This window comes from Epinephelus moara, chromosome 24 (assembly GCF_006386435.1).
Source record: "Epinephelus moara isolate mb chromosome 24, YSFRI_EMoa_1.0, whole genome shotgun sequence".
NCBI classification, from domain to species: Eukaryota; Metazoa; Chordata; class Actinopteri; order Perciformes; family Serranidae; genus Epinephelus; species Epinephelus moara.
The window spans coordinates 20364979-20384447 of record NC_065529.1 but is presented as its reverse complement, the minus strand read 5'-3'; the positions used below and the strand labels follow the sequence as shown (position 1 = coordinate 20384447).

Sequence of the window (19469 nt, the reverse complement as noted above, 5' to 3'; positions counted from 1 at the left end):
CACACACACACACACACACACACACACACACACAGTTGGCAGTCCATTGAGGTTTAAAATCTAAATCAAGCATGAAGCGTTGTCAAGCTGGTGCATCTGGTGACCCTCATGGTACAACCACAGCAAACATGATTCAGCTAAGCATAGATAATTAAATGTATTGAGATCCATTAAATCTGTGTGTTTAGAAGAGGCATCATTAATTTCACTATGCTGATAAATTATTTGCCCTCTTAAAACTATAAAATAGTTTTGTAGATGCAAACACGTTCTAGTTCTGGTGGCATGCATTGAACCTGTAGCTCATTTGTAGCTCCCATTTGTCATCATGAAATATATTATAATATCATAAATAGCCTATTACATCTAAAGGTTGTTTTTGACTTATTTGGAGAGAGGAAGCTGGGTCCGTCTATGATCTCAAGTGATGAGCACAATTCACGCTCCATAATTGTGCGCCCACATAGATTTTAGACCATGATGAAACTACTGTGTTTGGTGCTTGATCAGAAGCAGGTTGTTCAACTACATCGCAAATCCAGAGTTTTTAAAATCTGTTTCCATATGGCCACACGGGAAGATGGAGACAAAAGCCAGCAACCATAGAGGGGGAACTTGTAGTATTGTTCAAATATGGGAATAATGGTGCACATTTTCAGACAGTCTCTTCTGGGAGGAATTCATGGTGTTGCACTCGGTTGTTCACATTAAAAGTGACAGTGATTAATAGAATGAAAAAAGAGAAGCTTTAGAAGGAGGTTCAAACTCAGTCTCCTTTCTCATCTCTGTACAGCTGATCAATCGGGGCAGGAAGTGTGTGTGAATGTTGAATTGTTTGTTTCAGAAAGTTATAGAAATGGTTGGATCTATTTGATGATTCTGAAGAAGCTTTCTGGCTGCTTTAGTAGGAGGGAAGAGCCCTCACTGTATGCCTTTTATGAAGTGAGGAAAATGGAGGGTCATTTTGGGCGGTTTGAGTGGTGATTGTTAAGATTGTTATTGTTAGCATAATTTGATGATAGTACTCTGCTGGGCCCATTCTCCATGTACGTTTCACCAGTAATTTCCCTGGCAGTATAGAATAAGAGGTAAGTGTTGCTGCTATGGTTACCTCCTGTACAACAGATCCAAGCAATATCCAAATGGGTGATTTTTATAGACACCTGCAAACTAATTAGTCTGTGGTCTTATTTATGTTTACAGAGGGATCGCAATTAACTTGATTAATAATGCATTAATGCTACATGTACGAACTTTAGCTTGGTATAAATCTTGGGGAATATATGAGCCTTAGTCTATTTGGAATACTTTCCTGGTCTTGTTTTTGCTAGCTCAGTTGGTCCAGACTCTTAATGTGCAGACTGAGGCTGCTGACTGCTGGTCACCAGGGAGCTCCGAGCCGCAAAACAAAAACAATGAGTGGATGTACCTGAAATGCCATTGTTCGTTATGGCCCATGGACTACACCAAACTGCTCGGGTGTGTGTTTGTCTGCATCTGTATCACATCAAGCCCCTTCACCTCACTTCTAAAGTCTATCATCTATGGAAATGGGACTTCCACACTCCTGTGAGCACTCAGTGGGGGTCCACACACACAAACACATACACACACACACAGTCACACTCAGCCACATATTCAGTTTAGGGCCTGCCACCAAAGAGCAGGGAGGTTAAACAGATGGCATCGGTTGTATCCGTTACACAGATTACCCAACACACACACACAGGCGCTCACACACACTACCCAACACACGCACACACAGGCGCTCTCTCTCACACACACACACACACACACACACACACACACACACACACACACACACACACACATTCTGCAGCAACCGGCTTTGTGAGCTCACCTCATTTAACTGAATGGTGTTTTTATGAGGCATGGCAACATTAGAGCCACCCACCGCTCTAATCTATCCCTTTCTGTTCTGTTTCTAATACCGGACTGGGAACACTTGGTTTGAGTGGGCATGGCTAGACACACCCAAATACGATGTCCTATTTGTCTGTGTTACAAAGGTGAACTGAAAGTAATTTGATTTGGCGATAAAAGTGTCGTAACATATGCTGTCATACTGTGTAATTTTTTATGGCTGCTTTCAAGACTCATACAGGTATATGAGTTATCATAAAAACAGATAATAAGCTGCTAGTTTTCAGTTACTGGCCAAGACCTACTAAGAGTTCTTGTAAAATAGACAATAAACCCACATCTGTGTAACGTAATTTCCTTTTAAATATTAATGTGCACGCTAAGTACATTTATTTGTTATTGATTTCAAACTTTTGTGTTTGATGTTCATTGTGTTGGTGTGTTTCTGTTCAACACTTTAAGTTCACTTTCATTTGATGTTAGGGTCTATGCAAAGGGATAGTCTGTTGCATACAAGCACCAATTGTTGTAATACTTGTGAACTTTGCATTGTTGTTCTAGGTAAACGCTCAGTGAGTGACCAACACTGGCTATACTGGTTACTCAATTGAAATGTTAGTTATATGTTCATTTTCATTTTAGTTATTAACGGGGTTCTAAGGGGTCTTTGAAATCGTTGAAAGTTAAGGAATTTGAGGAAGAACGTTTTTGAAAATACCAAAAAATAGACATGGTTCATTGAAAGTGCTCATACAACCCCAAGTGCTCTTTCGTTAACTGTGAAATGTTAAGTAAGTAGAAGACAATTTTAGAATCAAAAAGGAAAGGGGAACAATGCAAAAGTTTGGGCACCCCAAGACATCTGAACTCTCAGATAACTTTTACCAGGGTCTCAGACCATAATTAGCTTGTTAGGACTATGGCTTGTTCACAATCATTGTCAGGAAAGGCCAAGTGATGCAAATTTTAAAGATTAATAAATACTCTGCCTCCTGAAACCTTGTCTCGTTGATCAGCAGCAATGGACTCCTCTAATCAGCTGCTTAGCACTCTGAAAACTAAAATGATTGATGCCCACAAAGCAGGAGAAGGCTATAAGAAGACAGCCAAGCATTTTCAGGTAGCTGTTTCCTCAGTTCATAATGTAATTATGAAAAGGCAAACTGTAGTGGTCAAGTTGAGGTCTGGAAGACCAAGAAAACTGTCTGAGAGAGCTGCTTGTAGGATTGCTAGAAAGGCAAATCAAAACCATTGTTTGACTGCAAAAGACCTGCCGAAAGATTTAGCGGACTGCATCTTCACCACAAAATTCAGCATCAGAGGTTTGCAAAGGGACATCTAAAACAGTCTGATGCTTTTTGGAAAAAAGTCCTATGGATTGATGAAGTTAAAATAGTACCTTTTGGACACAGTGAGCAAAGGTATGTTTGGACAAAAAATGGTGCACCTGTCCAACTGTTAAACACAGAGGTGGATTGACCATGCTTTGGGCTTGTGTTGCAGCCAGTGGCCCGGAGAACATTTCACAGGTAGAGGGAAGAATGGATTCAGAAATTCCAGCAAATTCAGGAAGCAAACATCACACCATCTGTAAAAAAAGAAAAAGCTGAAGATGAAGGGGGGATGGCTTCTACAACAGGACAATGATCTAAACACACCTCGAAATTTACAATGAACTACCTCAAGAGGCGCAAGCTGAAGGTTTCGCCATGGCCTTCACAGTCCCCTGACCTAACCATCAGTGGATTCAAGGAACTACTTTTATTCAAAGCAGTGAAGAGAAACAAGACAGATGGGTGGACAGGGCAGGGGGTGTGGACGGAAGGCTGACATGCCGAGAGGATCACGTGCCAAACTCAAACAACACAACATCTTGACCATGTGGAAAACGATTTAATAGCCTGTGCCGCCAGGATGACCGATATAAAGAATAATGAGCAGAATGTCATATGTTGTTTCATTACCTTGGCAAACTAGTAGGAAGTTACTTGGTCAAAGACTGTATGTTGGGACTCGTTGGATCCATTATCAGGCCATTGGAGGCCAAAATGACATCTCTCACAACATCAGACATCTGGCAAATTAGCTTTTATAACTCACAAGTAGTCCTCAGACTAAAATGTGCAGCTTAGACATAATGGTGTTGATTACTCTTTGACTGGCTGTGTTAACCTTGCTCCCTGCCTGTTCCCTGTTTCACATAGCCTGTTTCTCCGACTGTTATCTCTTTCCCTCTGCTGCGTGTTCTCTCATTATCTGCCTCATTCCGGGCTGTTTCTTTATCCATCTTTAATTCACCTCCCTTTTTATTTTCGTTATTGGACCTGTCTTTTATCCATCTCCTTTTTGTCTCCATCACCATCTCTTCCAACCCTGCGCCTTCCTTTTACCCTCTGCGCTACTGTCTCACTAACCCCTGCTTTCTCTCTCCCTCCCAGCCAGCAGATTTGGATGCCTGGGTAAGCAACACTACCATTGCTGGTGCCTCCTTTTTTTTTTCAAACTCAGTTTTTCTTGCTCTTTCTCTCTCTCTTTCACTCTCTCTTCTCTATTCAAATGTCATGTTTTCATTGTGCATTAAAGCGAGGCTGTGAGTGCGCTGCCGCCACCATTCCGCACAACAACACTTTGGGAGGTATTCAGCTAGAAAATTACACATCATCTGTGCTGCTAGCAGAGGTGATTTTACACACAAACACACATACACACACAGCCCTTAAGCATCAAACAGCCGCCGCAGAAAGAAAAAAGTGCAGTGAGCACAGTATGGGGATTTGCAGATGTGCTCTTTGGGGATGCATGTGCCTGTTAAGTTAGGATAAGATTAGATTGGATTACAATAAATGTAATGTCAGTCTGTGTGTACGTGAATGTGTGTGTCTGCACGCCTGTATTCACCATACCAGCAAAGAGCACAGAAGATGAGTAGATCATCCAGGGAAGATGGTGTTGCTCCATCTGATCTTTATCACACTCACTAATGCACAACTCGGATACAGCAATCTGTCACCATTACACCATGGCATGACACAGTATGTGTGTGTGTGTGTGTGTGTGTGTCTGGGTGTATGTTTGTAACACACAGTCTATTTCAATGCTACATAAATCCATGCCCTATTGCTGCCTTCTACTGCCTCACTCCCAGTCAGCTTCATTGTGCTCATGCACCATGTCATGTTCATACCGCTGTAGCACTGTTTCACTCATTACCCTTATTGGTTGGAAACAAAGTGTGTTAGTGAGAGCCCCAGCACTGATTGATAACCATTTTAATATGCAGGCACACTAAACCTCTACAGATCAAATGTGTGAATTCTGGAGAAAATTCAGCCATCCTGTCACACCATGTGCATGTTGCCTGTCCTTTTATGCATTTTAGCCATATTATGTGATTCAGACTGTGGAGCCGTTGAGGTCCTGCTTTGATCTGCTGCATACTCTCCACAGCATGACCAAACTTCTGACAGATGCATGTTAACATGAAGATCCTAAACCAAGCCGCAAGGTTTTTACTGAATCAGTTCAATTCAGCTCTGTGCCATTCAGTTCAGTTCGAGTTAGTCAATTTAGATACAGTCTGTGGCATGTATGCTGAAAATAGATTTGATATTATGCTTTCATGTAAAGACACGGCACCATACCTTACTGCACCGGTTGCCAACCTGTGGGTCCCAACCCTATTTGAAGTTGCCAAAGCGTCACAGGGGGTTGCATGGCCCTCTTGATTTTAAACGATGTAAAAAAACAAACAAAAAAGAAAACACAGTAGGCCTGTATCTCAGCATTTAATTTATTTTTGTGAAGAAAATGAAATGAAATTGTTATTTTTAATGTTTAGATTACTTTCCAAGATATAAACTTAAAGAAATCTCACAGGACAAGGCCATGGTGAACTCAACTCCGCAGTTTTAACAACCAAAGAGCTAAGAGAACAATGGCCAAGTGTCAGGGGAAGGAAACACTTGATTTGTTAAAAAAAAAAAGAAGCTTATTAAGTATATACTATTGAAAGAAAAAAACAAAACAATACATAATACAGACTAAAATAAAGTCAGGGCTCGTGAGTTTACTCAATTATAGAAAAGGGGTCCCTTAAGGAAAAGGTTGGGAACCACTGACTTCGTGCAAAATTCATCACCCTGTGACTGTTCATGCAAAATGTATGATCATTGCTTTTATGTTCCAAGCAAAAACCTTCTTTCTAATATTATGATTGAATAATCTAAAATGAGAGGGATAGATGGATTAGTAATGCACAGTGAGGGGAAATATTGAGCTGATGGCATGGTGAGGGATCACAGCACAGTAGTTTGCATGTCAGTCACCTAGACAGATGTCTTGACAGTGCTTGCTAATGTCTTCAATTTTGGACTGTGCATTTCTCCTTTGACTATCCCTCCCTGTTATTTTCTGTTTGCAGCGCTGCAGTACTGCCTCATTGCTCTTTTTCTGTCTCTGTTCATTTTGTTATTTTGATATTTTTTTTATCATAAAGGAATTCCCTTTCATTCCATTTTATGGGATTGTGTAATGATATTGACACACTGTGGAGCCTTCATGTCGTTAAAACCAGGTTTCTCCATGGCGTAAGTCATGTTGCGTCTTTTAGTAAATATTTCCTTAAAAAAGGATTTGTTGTTTCAAACCCCCAGTGCATGCACAGCTCCAAAACTGAACTGGCGACTTATTTTCACAGTGTATCTTCCTCTGCTTGCATGCTGCTACGCCATAGCCCAAACTCTGGGTCCTCCTACAGCCAATCTGCCATCTTGCTGCCTGTCAAAGCTTGGCCTTTCACCTCATCCTATAGCGCCAGCATCGCCATGTCAGGTCCTGCCGCCGCTGTGCCAGTCACATGCCACCTGAGTAGTTTTGTAAGTTCTGTTACATTAGATGGACCTGCTGTTACATAACTGTTCTTTTGTGTTTTACTTTGGTGTAGACGTGATGTACTTTCATATTATTGTAGCTTTCCATCTAGCATCATGTTTTGAAATTTGCAATTTGATGCACTAATCACGTACTTAGGGTGGATATAATCCTTTTTACCGTGGTCTTCTAAAATGTCTGTGCTGTTAATTTGTTTTTGGATGAAAACAGGTATATGTTTTGTTTGCTCAGTGCTACAGAAAGAAATATCTAATACCCCCTGCCTGCATTTGATACATATCAGTACTGTAATCTACATAAGTGGTAATGCATCTGCCAATAACAGTGGTTACTGAAATGTGAAGAAGAGTTGATGATACTTTGAATTCTATTTATAAATCATAGGTGAGATGTGTATTCATGTGTCATATTTTCTGACTCTGTCGGGCAGTGAAAGCAACAGGTTGCTTCATCTCTTCTTCCCTCAGCATTTACCTCTGGCAGGTGTCCCGTGTGTGCAACATGCTTATGTGACTGTGATGTTTTAGGCCATTACTTTAAGTAATTTAACCCACTTAGTAACGATGTCAATTTAAAAATCGTCAAGTGAGAAATTTTAATTAGTACCTGGATTGATTTCCTTGTCCTTACTTGCCAGGCAGTCAGAATTGAGTATTTACGCTGATGTGCATGGGTTATATTAGTGTAGTAAATTGTTATGTGTCATTATAAAGAACTCCTACAACAGCTGTTTTTTATATTATATTCTTGCTCTACTTCTTCTATTGTCTTATTTTCTTCTTCCACTCTCCTTGCATTTATTTCAGGCCAAACAACTGAAGAGGAAAGAGGAGGAACTGGTCAGCATATCTGCCTTTTATAAAGAGCAACTAGAAACACTGGAGAAAAGGGTAAGGAGCATTTTTCATCTTATAAAGACATATGCCATTAAATGAAAATAGCTAGAACTAATCCGAAAGGCCTTTTTTATAAACAAATTTCCTCAGATGTGTCCATTAGTTGCATTGCATTAATTACATTACAAGATCTATTTTTTCTTTGGGGGTTTCTATGGTGAGAGTTTGAGATTCAAGCACTTTTAGCACTTATTTTGACATGTATAACAGGAGACCTCACTAACGAGATAAAAAAATACCCTGTAGGCTTTCACTGAAAAGAAATCTTCACACATGAGAAAAATCAAAACAAGCCTTAAAGTGACATATTACTCACTCTCCTTAGAGAGTAAAATCTCACTGAGACACAAGACCCTCTTCCCTATCTTGGAAATGTCAAGCCCACATACCAGTGTCAAAATGTAAATGTAAATGAATTGAAAGTTTGAGCAGGCAGATGAGAGTCACGACTCACTGTTGATGGACCAGCACTCAGGAGAGGTTTCACAACGCTGTCTCCCTCGCAGAGCTTCAGTTGTCTAATCAAATGTACTGTGCTTTTCTCATCACTGTGTCCTTTTGCCAGCAACCCTGTGGTCTTTTCAAAAAATGGAACAAAAATAAAAGCGGTTTGTTGGGTGCTTTTAAGGAATTATGACCTGTGTTCCTTCCATTCGAGCACTAATGTGTCGTTGATATTTTGCACCCTGAAAAAGCCACAAGCACAGTGGTTTGATAAATGTTGCTTGCTTACAGAGTAAACTTTGATGAAGGAATTTGTGAGAGGCAAGGTTGGTAGCACCTGGTCTATGATTTTAGGGCAGACAAAAACTGCTTTATGCTTTTAGGAATGGACAGAGGCTAGAAGAAAGGACAAGAGGCGTAAGTGTGAAATTATAGAGTGCAAGTGAAGTAAAGAAATGAAGGTGACTATTAGAAACACACAGAGGAGAGGCACACTAAAAATATGAGCAAAAAATATAAGATGTAGGGGAAAGACAGTGCAAATATTTTCATATTTATTAAGGATACACAAAAACAGCTTGCACATTAAATCAATGAATAGTGAAAATATACAGGTAGAGGCACATCCACTCTCACACCCTTCCCTCCCCTTGCCCATCCCGTGTTTCGCCTCTCACACCCACAACTCTCCCTCCAGTATTCAGAAGACACTCTTTGGGACCTGACTCCCCCCCCACCCCTCTCCCCATCTCTCCCTCCGTCCGGCAGGGCCATCAGGCAGACGGGGGACCTTATCTAGTCCCTGGCACTCGCCTCCTTTAGGCCTCTGAGAAAACCTTTTACATAGCCAAGTTAAATGGAAGGGCCCCTGCACACCGTGCGGCAAGCAGCACACGCTGCAATGCTTGACGGAAGAGACTGATTGGCAGAAGAGTGGAGGATGCTCTATCTTTCTCCGCTCGCCGCCGCAGTCGCTTTTTCTATCACTTTTTTTCACCCCTCACTTGCTTGCAGCTGACCTGCATGCGGATGAGGGAGTGAGAAAGACGGGGACTGAGAGCAAGAGATAAAGAGGCTATATGGACTGTGCATTAAACAGTCTATCCTGAGCCAGCACCCTGAGCCGGCGTCCATCTCCCTCCTTCTCTTCCTTCATTTTCCAATCTAGCACTCCATTCATCCAGGCCTCCTTTCATGCCCCCTTTCCTTTTTACTCTGCCTATTTTTCTTTCCTTTCACACTCTCATACCTGTGGCAAATACTAGTTGGGCTGGAATAAATGGCCACTTAAAAGTTGAATTGTGACTGACACAGGTCATATACATAAATGCAAAACACAATCTGAAACAGCAATATGTCTCACTTTTCACATAATTTATGATCCAAGCAGGTGGAGACAGCTCTACACTACCCTGTAAAGGCCTTCCAAACCATCAGTATTGTATTAGTGCAAAGCAGAGATGTAAAGGTGTTGAATGCCATTGTCTACGTGTGAATATCAGTCTCAGAGGAATAATCTCAGAGGACGTGTATTGTCCTCTGAGATTATTAACACACATGCACAAGCAGACACTCATGCTCATGCAGTTGTCCTGATGTGTTGATGATCTGAGAGGGAGATTTAAGTCAAAGGCAAGAGCAGTCAGATTAGAAGGAGAATCTACTGGTAACTGATGTGTGATCTTCCCCTGAATCAACATTTTACTCTAGTTTAGCAGCCTCCCCTTCTAACAGGCTAATAACTGTGTGTGTGTATGAGTGTATGTGGTTGATTACCTGTATGAAAACACACCCTGGTGTCCAGTTTGCCTAAGGGATAAATGGCGATAACAGACTATTATGTTTGTCTAAAGGCTGTGGATGCTGTTAGAGTCCACTACAGACGCAAATGAGAAAACAGCCTATGTGTGTGTGTTTATTGTGACAGGCATGTGTGTGCTGTCACTTCAGAAGTAATTGTGATAGAGTGGCCTATCCTCTGCACAACTTTGCATTTCCTCTCCTCCACATACATACAGGCTCACACACTAAAAGACATCCCAAAACTGCCCCCCCCCCGAGCATACCAGTACATCCTCTACTTCTCCTCTCTCTCAATCCTCTCCTCTCACTCGTTTATTTGTGGATGCCTCCCTAATCTCTTCCTAGTGTACAGGTGGAGTATATCTGTCTCCCTGTGGCAACATACCCTGTGACTCTGTAAACAAGTCTCAGTTTAAAATTCACCTCTTTTAATCCCCCCACCCCCCCCCACCCCCCACCCCCCCACCCCCCCTCCCTTGTCGACTGCTGCCTCCGAAATAAAAAAGAAAAAATTAATCCGCCTTCGTCCAAGCGTGGAGCGTGAAACAACCCCTCCCTCAAAATCCTGACATCAGCCCATCTCAATCCACAGCTGCTGGAGGGTGTTCAGACGAGTGTGCATGCAAGGATCATCTGAACACAAGCATTCACAAACACAGATTTAGTCACACACCTGCATGTATGCAAGCTTACACACACGAGCGGCACACATGCAGCCACACTAATCCCCTCCATGAGTCTCTCCAACACCCCCAAAACCTTGCTTTTCCCCCATTGAGGGTTATCATCCCCCCTTTCTGTCTCTCCACATCGGGCTTTTGTCCCCATGGGTGCAAATGACTGGGAAGAGCTCAGAGCGTGTGTGCCAGTGATAGTGCTGCCACTTCTGTGCTGTCGTGAGAGCTGAGCTGTGGCTGTTGCTCTGGGTCTGATCTGTCAACAGACACACACAAAAAAAAAACATGTTGAAACACACAAAAACGACAGTCTTGAGGTCCCCCAACAATTTGACAGGATAAGCTGTACCTGTCAGTCCAAACACTACATTCACACTTCCTGTGTCCTCATTTTCCCCGTATGCCCCTGTTCTATTAGCAAAACCAGAGACACAATAGTGCTGCTGGTACGGCATTCCTCCCATAACCACCAAACCATATATATATCTTTATATATTTATATTAGCATTTTATACTGAAGCTGTGATTTGTTGTTCAAACCAGACTGTTATATTTTTTATTTATTCATTTAGTTTCCATTTTCCAATCGAATAATTCCCTGTGTACTACATTCCCTCCTATTTTTTTCAATAATGTACCCCTTTGAAAAAAATTTCCAGCCATGCACCCCCTGACTAGGGCAACATTTTTGGCAAAAAACAACAACAAAAAAACAAAACAAAACAAAAAATATGCATAAAACATATACTTCCTGATACTGAAAATATATATATTTTTTTCCACTTTCATTTTAACTTCTTTCCTCGCTATTTCAGCTGTATTACTGCTACGTTTCAACCACAAATCCATTTTCTTGATTTTCATCTGTCATTCAGTATCAAAACTAACTTCCTGATAACAGTAAACATACTTGAATGTGATTGTATTTGTAGCAGCAGATGGATGAAGGGAAGGATGGATGGTTTATCAAATTTACATTTATATTTTTATTGAACATTTTTAATATAATTATTGTAGGAATTATGTATGTCTGATTTTTTTTTAATTAACATTTATTAGTAATAGGAGTAATGCCCAGAGAGGGGGGTTTAGTTCCCCTTTAAAAATTCTCACGCACCCCCTGCAGTACTCCAAAGTGCCCCTAGGGGTACACATACTCCCATTTGGAAAGGTGCAAACTCAAAGAAGGGGTGGGTAGCAAGAGATAGAAAAGAGAATATCCCTCACTGTCTCCTCACCATGCTAACATTTCTAAATGTATTCATTTATCTTCTTCCAAGTGGGAGGCACTATATCAACTACAGGCTGATCCCACCTAACCCTTAAGATGGAGCCTTGGTAGAATGCACCGATCACCAGTGAGAAGTTCACTTTACCTTTAAACCATCTGCTTGCTGCTTCTCTTCCTGGTGCCCTACTCTCTATGTCCTGCATAATCTGAGGCACCCAGGGGTTTAAGACCCTGTGGAGCCTTTTTTTTTTTTTTTATCTTGGCTTGAACACTGAATGTCCCACAAGGCAACTACAGACTTTCAAGTTTCAGCTCAGCTTTCTTCTGTTGAGTGTACCCACTGAGCCCTTGACCTGAGGCTAAAGGCTAAGACGCTAACATGTGGCTAACTTCTTACCACATATTCCCAGGGAGCCAGCCAAAGTATTAGCTAACTCTTCTTTAACAAGGAGTGAGACGTACTGTCTCTTTAATGTTCATGAATCCAGGGCTTGGTTTCTAGCACTTTTAAATTAAGGTATTTATTGGTAATGTTTAATGCTTAAGAGATTAATGAACCACCTGAGAAGAGGTTTTGAGGCCTGGAACTGTCTTTTAGTCCAAAGGTACGTGATGCTGGGATGAAGTATACTTCTAGTCTTTGTAGCTGCAGTCAAGGGGCGGCATTTGTGGTATTTAAACCTAGTGTACATGTTAGCAATGGGAAGACTTAGCAGCAAGAATATAATCCTGAGTGCTATCCTGAAAAATCCTTCATAACGCAGCTAGAAAACATCACTGGCAGGGATAAAGTCTTACACCTAGGGATGTTTGGTGTTTCCACATTGTGAAATACAGTGACAGCCAAACCGGTCCCCAAACTCAAATGACATAAGACATTGTAAACTGTAATTAGTCACATTTTCTGTTTTAATGTACATCAGGCCTCCAAGTGGCCCAGTTTACATACATCTGATTTAGCGGGATGACAAAATATGTAATCTACATGTAATGTCTGGAAGTAGCTCACGAATGAGTCATCTCACTTTCTTCTCATCTCTGTCTCAGAGATACACATGCACAGTGTCGATCAGACAGGATGTACGGATCAGTATAGCAACACTGACAATCATATCTTTCATAAATCACCGCTTTTCTCATGTGACGCAGTTCTGACCGCACTTAAAACGTTTCAGAACATCAGGGCTGTGGTTGAGTAGTCAACTAAACACTTTTCCTTGACTTTGATGGAGAACGTCATGAGGTGTGGTGCGTGTGGGAGAGAAAGGGGAGAGGAAGGGAGAGAGGTACTGATAGAGAGATAGAGAGTGTTTTTTATAGGCTACCGTTATTGCCACTTGTTATGGTTCTGTGCATTGATAATGTTGATGTTTCTGCACTTTGTGATGTGTCTGGGTTAGATATGTGACCAAAAATATGTGAAATGATAAACACTCCTATTTTTGAATATATATTATTTGCATTTGTTTACAATTTGTCAGTACCAAAAGCTAAAATTAAGTTTTGAATAGGCTGCTGAAAATGTCTGGCTCATCCACATTCCCTGGTATAAAATCCAGCCCAGTTGAATTTGTAATTGAATAGCCCTGATGTACATCGCCTATATATTGGTTCCAGACCCCTGAATTGCTGTCTATCACTTTTTGTCAGTGTGCTAATTGTTCTCTAGCCAATCAGAGCTTTGTAGTCAGAATTAAGAATGGTAATCTCATCTTCCTGCTCTCAAGGCAAAAAAATACATGTGGATGAGCTCACCAAAATTACATTATTATGACTGGGTGGATACTTCAACACTGCTGATTGGGTTAATGCAAAATACCCTCTCCTTCTTTATATTAGATTTATTACATATACTTTACTGTCGTTCTTTAAAGAACAGAAAAGGATAGAGGGACAGATTATTACATTGTAGTGAATAGTAGCAGATAGGATTAAAGAAAAAGATGCCTATGACATTACTTGAGTCGTTTCCAACACCAGACATTCAAATCAGGAGAAGCATGTCTGCGGATCAGCGTGAAATAATGAGATATGAAAATGACTAGGGGGCACTGGAGGAGTAGAGGGCTAGGGATTGTGGAGGAGGTTTGTGTTTGATCCCATCTCTTTCCCTGCTCCGTCACTTCAATTATCTTCCTCTCCTATCACCCCATCTATTGGGAATATAGGGAATGATTAAGTAAAAGCATGCGCGCTGTGGTTATTGGTTTAAAATGGTGATTACTGCGAGGGTGGCGAGAGAGATTTGCTTTGTGTTTGGGGCATTCTAGACAAACTGCATTTCATATGATTTGACATAAAGCCTGTAAGGTGGTCATTCATCTCACAGAGCTGATGATTGTAAGCCTTTTCTCTGGACTGTGGCTGGAAATACTGCACATTTATACTGTTTCTAAAACTTCTTATGTTCGTGATGTCTTCCTGGTCAGCGCATCTCTGACCACACCACAGTGTAGTTAACACTGTGACCACTGACTACACCAGCAAAGGTGTGCTGTGTATGACCTTGCCCTCTAGGCATGTGCTCCACCTGTCTAGCAATTGCTGTTTAAATGCCACAGTTTCTCGCATGAAATAAAACATTATGAAGTACCAACAGGCAATCAGCATTCAGATTTGTAAGCAGCGCTGTAAAATTCAAAGGTCGCTAATTTAACGAATGTGACATTTGAGTTGCTGCTTTATGCATTTTGCTTATCATTGCTGGCTTATTAGAGCTTGGAATTGAAGCTAAAAAAAAGTAAATTAAATAGTTGTAACTATGGTAATGTTGTGTAGATAATGCAAGTTTTTAAAGGGGACCTATTTTGCTCATTATCAGGTGCATACTTGTATTTCGGGCTCCTGCCAGAACAACTTTATTTGCTTTAGTGTTCAAAATACTCTCTGTGCTGGGACACTTGTATTCACCCTCTGTCTAAAATGCTCCATTTTAGTACCTGTCTCTTTAAGACCCCCTCTCAAAGAAGCCCAGTCTGCTCCGATTGGTCATCCATATCTCAGCGTCTCTGCATTGTCGTTACAGCTGGCTAAACGACTATAGCAGAGAATGACAGCACAAACTACCATGAAATATCACCAATAAAAGCTTCTAAACACAAGCGGACATGCCTCAGCAGGAATACTTTTCACAATTAGGGAGAAATTAGCAGTATTGACAAACAAGAATATATGTTTGCCTGATGTTAACATGTAGCTACATGTAGCTACATGTAGCGGTGTAGGCTATTTAATGGAGCAGATGACCATATAAAAAATTCAGCACTAGGTGATGTCAGCTTGTCTCGAAAGTAGGAGAAAAATAAAACATTTGAAACAGAGTATTCAGAACGGTCTGAATGGTCTCATATGTGTATATGACAGAAAATAAGTAAAGGCATTATACGTCCTCTTTAAACTCTTATTCATGGGACTTGATTTGAGGACTTAGTCTTGTTTTTTATGTTTTATATAATGAGATCTTTAAACGGAATAGTCTTAAAGCCATCATTAAAAGCAGCATATGCCTAAGCAGCTTGCTTGATGTTCAAAATGTAAAGCGGAACCTCTTCAGAGCTGTATAATATGACTGAATCATTCTCACCTTGCTTCCTCTCTCTGTCTTTCTGCCTACAGAACCTTGACAACTACAAGCAGGCAGCTGAACAGTACGACGAAGCAGCTACTAAAGCTGAGGCCCACATCAGGTAAATACTCTAAATTACTTTGCAACACCATTTTCTTCGGAATGAACCATTCAGTATTCTCATTACACAGTTGCTCCTTACTGCCTCTGCACTGTTATATTTTTACGAGCCTATCATAGGCTGAGGCAGTTTGCTGAATACACCTGTAAATAATCTATTAGTTGAGGCTGTTTTTTTTTCTTTTTCTGGGCTAACTCTGCATATCTAAATTTAAGGCAGACATTGTATGCCAAATTAGAAAAAAAACACCTTATCACAGTGGATGACAGAGAGAAAACAGCTCTGACTACCAGGCTGGCCACACAACACTTGTCAGAAAGCAGATGTGGGCAGAGACCTGAATGTGAAGGCTGGTTGATTGTTAGTATGCTGTTAATGTGAAACCCACACCTCCTGCAGCTGCCTCACAGTGAAAACATTAATTTCCACACATACAGAAGTGATAATTTACCATTATCACTTCTCAGCTCCCATGTAATAGTATTGTGACAAAATTATCATATTAACATATCAGGGCTCAACATTTTCCTCTTTAGATGAATAAGTTAAATATGTCTGACATCTGTTGCAGCTCAAAGTTTAAATACTTGAGAATATATACATCTTTTTGTGAGAGATGGTTCAGACTTTTTGAAGTGGGCTTGTATGAGGTACTTATTCATAGTCAGTCTGTGACGATGCATTGATCTGGATTGATATATCGATGTAATGATCAGTGATCCAGTATCATCGATGCAAAGTGAAAACATCAGTCCATATCGTCATCTTATTTTGAAAGTCTGTCACCGTCAAACAGCAGCAGGCAGATGGCAAATAGCCAAGAGGAAGACAGTGAGGATAAAGTTATTTACTCGGGAATAAATCAGCAGTGTGGAAATATTTTGGATTTCGGCGAAAGAGCACATGCCATACCTAAACAATACTGTTACAATGTAAAACACGACGTTACCTGCCTGGACGAGCATCTCACTCTGCCTACAGGCCCTTACACTAGATAGCCCTCGAATTTTATGAAAAAGATCATGGTTTGGGTTAAAATGAAAAGGTTTCTTTCAGAAGAAGGTTAATTATTCCATGTGCTGTTTTATGTGTGTTAATGGAGTCAGTTTAAAGTTAACTTTACTACACTTATTCATGTGTTGTTTTTATCTTTTATGGCCAAAAGCAAGAAAGAAAGGGGTGGCAGCTTCTTCTGTAACAGTTTGTGCTTAATGTTCATATAATATCATCTCATATTGATCACAGGCCCCTGAAATGCATCGCATGGAAATGGTATCGTGGAAGACTTTGTAATATCAGCAAATATCGTGTGGTTGCCCAAAGAATCGATATAATATTGTATCCTGATGAAACTAACGATTTTCACCCCTTGTCAGTGTATTATCTACAGTAGATGGCAGTTGGCTCGCCCCATGTTTGGAGGCTGAAATACATTTTGCTTCTGCAGCCGTCCACAGCAGTACATTACTTAGCTACTGTGTCGGTACTTCTGCCTGCTTTTCCAAACTTAGGGCATGCCGGTTACAAACTACTGTCTGTAGTACACTGACTTTGGATAGGTACCTGTTATTTGGGCATGCATATTATAGCATAACAATTTTTGGATACTGCTGCAATAATTATTGAGGCAATACTTTCATCTGTTAGTTGGCCCCTTCAAGTATATTAATTGTCTACTCAGTGCAGTATATTTTGACCCATTTTAACATGTTTAACACATGAATGACACTATATTAGCCTAATGGGTAATGAAAACAGACCATAACAATTGCTGCTTATGTTTCTTTTAAGTGTACTGCTTTCTGCCTCTTTTTCTTGCTTTATTGCAAATTAGACATGGCAAAGAAGATCATAAAATATATGAGACTGTCACTGTCTTTGTTTTTATTCTGTTGTGTTATCTCTAGTGCTCGGGGAGACAACTTGAATTGTGTGAATCCCATTAGCTGGTTTGGAATATGTGACGGGTGCTAGATTTAATTTATAAATTTTTACAAAAATACATTCTTATGGAATATTTGGACTCTTCCCACTCTGCAGTGTGTATTATAATTTTGACATTAACATCCTCGCATTTCTTTTTATTTCTTATAATGGGTTAGGGTTACCATGCACCTGAGTATCATCATTTATCATCACATTAACATTTGTCTTGTAGCCACTACCAGTTTGATAATCCAGGCAATAAATTATGAACAACTTGGCCTTTTAAATGGCCCCATTCTGCTGGTAGGAAAACAGAAACAGCACGATTTCAGAAGAAGCAGAGGTGCTCCTCTGAGATGGTAGAGTTCAGAACTCACCTGCTGGCAAAAAGCATGTCAGATTCATTCAACACTGAACTGCCGCCACACTGGCACTGCCAGAGCATGTGGCTCTTGCCAATTTACGCCCCTCTGTAACACCCATTCTTACCCCTTTTTGGAAATAGAGGGAGGGAGAGAGAGAGCCAAAGAGCTCCGTGAATCCAATTTAGTCAGAAAGCCATTCATTTTCCCTTTTCCCACGTGCATGGCAATGATTATCGCAAAACTGATGAAAGAAGGCTAATTAATTCACATCTCTTTTTTTCATCCATTATTCTCAGTGCACATTCCTCCCCTTTTAAGTCCCAATAATACATAAAGCATTTGCTTGTTTATCCTGGTTCTTATGTCTCACTATTCACCAATAAGACCTAAACTTAAGCTGAAATGAAACAAAACCTGTTAAAGTTATAATATACAGGAGCCAGCCATTTTTTTCTGTTTGCTGCTAGCAGAGTTAAATGTATCCAGGTCTCATGAGATTCATGGGGAACACATCAAATAGAACTGAAATATCTCCCTGCTGAACAGTATATTTTATATTGGGTTTATTAGTGAGTTTTACATTGATAATTTAATAGCAATATGTAAAAAAAAAAAAAAAAAAATGTAATTGATTAAATAATTGGCTGTTTTTTCTTCCTTCACTTTGCTTTCAGTATGCACTATACAGATATAACACATGTAGTTGATTAGTCTGAGACCTTTCCATTGGATAATGAAGGTAGAGTAAATTAGTCAAGTCATTAAAGGTTGTTTTGATGTGGTAGCAGCACAGAGGGGTAACTGAATTCTCAACAAACTCTATGCAATATCAAGCCTGTAATAAGAAACATATCAAGCTAAGTCTATGCAATATCACTAATATCCAGATTCATTTGTCATTTCCTATCGAGGTGGGAAATGAAAGAGAGTCACTGTCAGTGTCAGTTAACAGTTTTGCAGCATTAGTTTGTAACTTGCACGAGTGTGAGTTAAGGTGCTGAATCTTGAAAAAGCATCCCTCTGTCCAAGGACTTAAGTTGCATGGCATTCCTCTCTCTTTTATTTAAATTGTCACAAAGAAGAAATATATAAAATATGGCTGTCCTAGAAGTAAATGTGTAAATGTTAATAGTAAGTCAATAGCATAGTGTAGCAGCATGAGGTCTACTGCTTTCCTGGAAACAGCAAGAGGCAAAAGCAGATGCTTGGTCTTTTTGCTAGCTGTGCACTGCCTGATGGGCACTGACCTCATCCATGACACTGCCATCTTCTTGCACCTGCTCCATTGAATTTAACAGCATACAATTCAAGTCCAAAATTTTGTCCAAATGATTACATTAGCGAGGATTTGCTATTGTCCGTAGCTGCATGGAAGAGGTTAGAAGATCAATTCTGCACGAGTTTGCCAAAAGAAGAGCATTTTGTCCCGCCACAATGTGTTGCTCATTATTTTTTTAAGTGCGTGCGCACACAAACTTTCACTCCCCTTTTCTTTTTCTATCTCTGCCACACACAGGCACACTTTGTATTCAGGCAGCCACGTGCTCGTCATGTTCTGTCAGCATTCGGGCAACGTTTCATTGTGCCGTGGTCACGCTGTCATTTCACACTACACTGACCACCCAGTAATTATTCTATTTACCCACTGCTGAGGGGGGGGGGGGGGG

At 40.5% G+C, this 19469-nt stretch overlaps 1 protein-coding gene across 2 annotated transcripts in view; it reads left to right on the top strand.

The window, feature by feature from the left end:
- Nucleotides 1-19469, top strand: part of LOC126385439 (MICOS complex subunit mic25a-like) — a 71165-nt gene that overhangs the window by 17431 nt on the left and 34265 nt on the right. The window contains exons 5-7 of one of the 2 annotated variants that reach the window (XM_050037157.1): nt 4323-4343; nt 4468-4563; nt 6617-6722. In XM_050037157.1, the coding sequence (XP_049893114.1) occupies nt 4323-4343; nt 4468-4563; nt 6617-6694 (195 nt within the window). In that variant the 3' untranslated portion in view covers nt 6695-6722. Of the gene's footprint in view, nt 1-4322; nt 4344-4467; nt 4564-6616; nt 6723-7580; nt 7665-15440; nt 15512-19469 lie in introns of those variants that run through there. The other variant, XM_050037156.1, reaches the window with a different exon arrangement.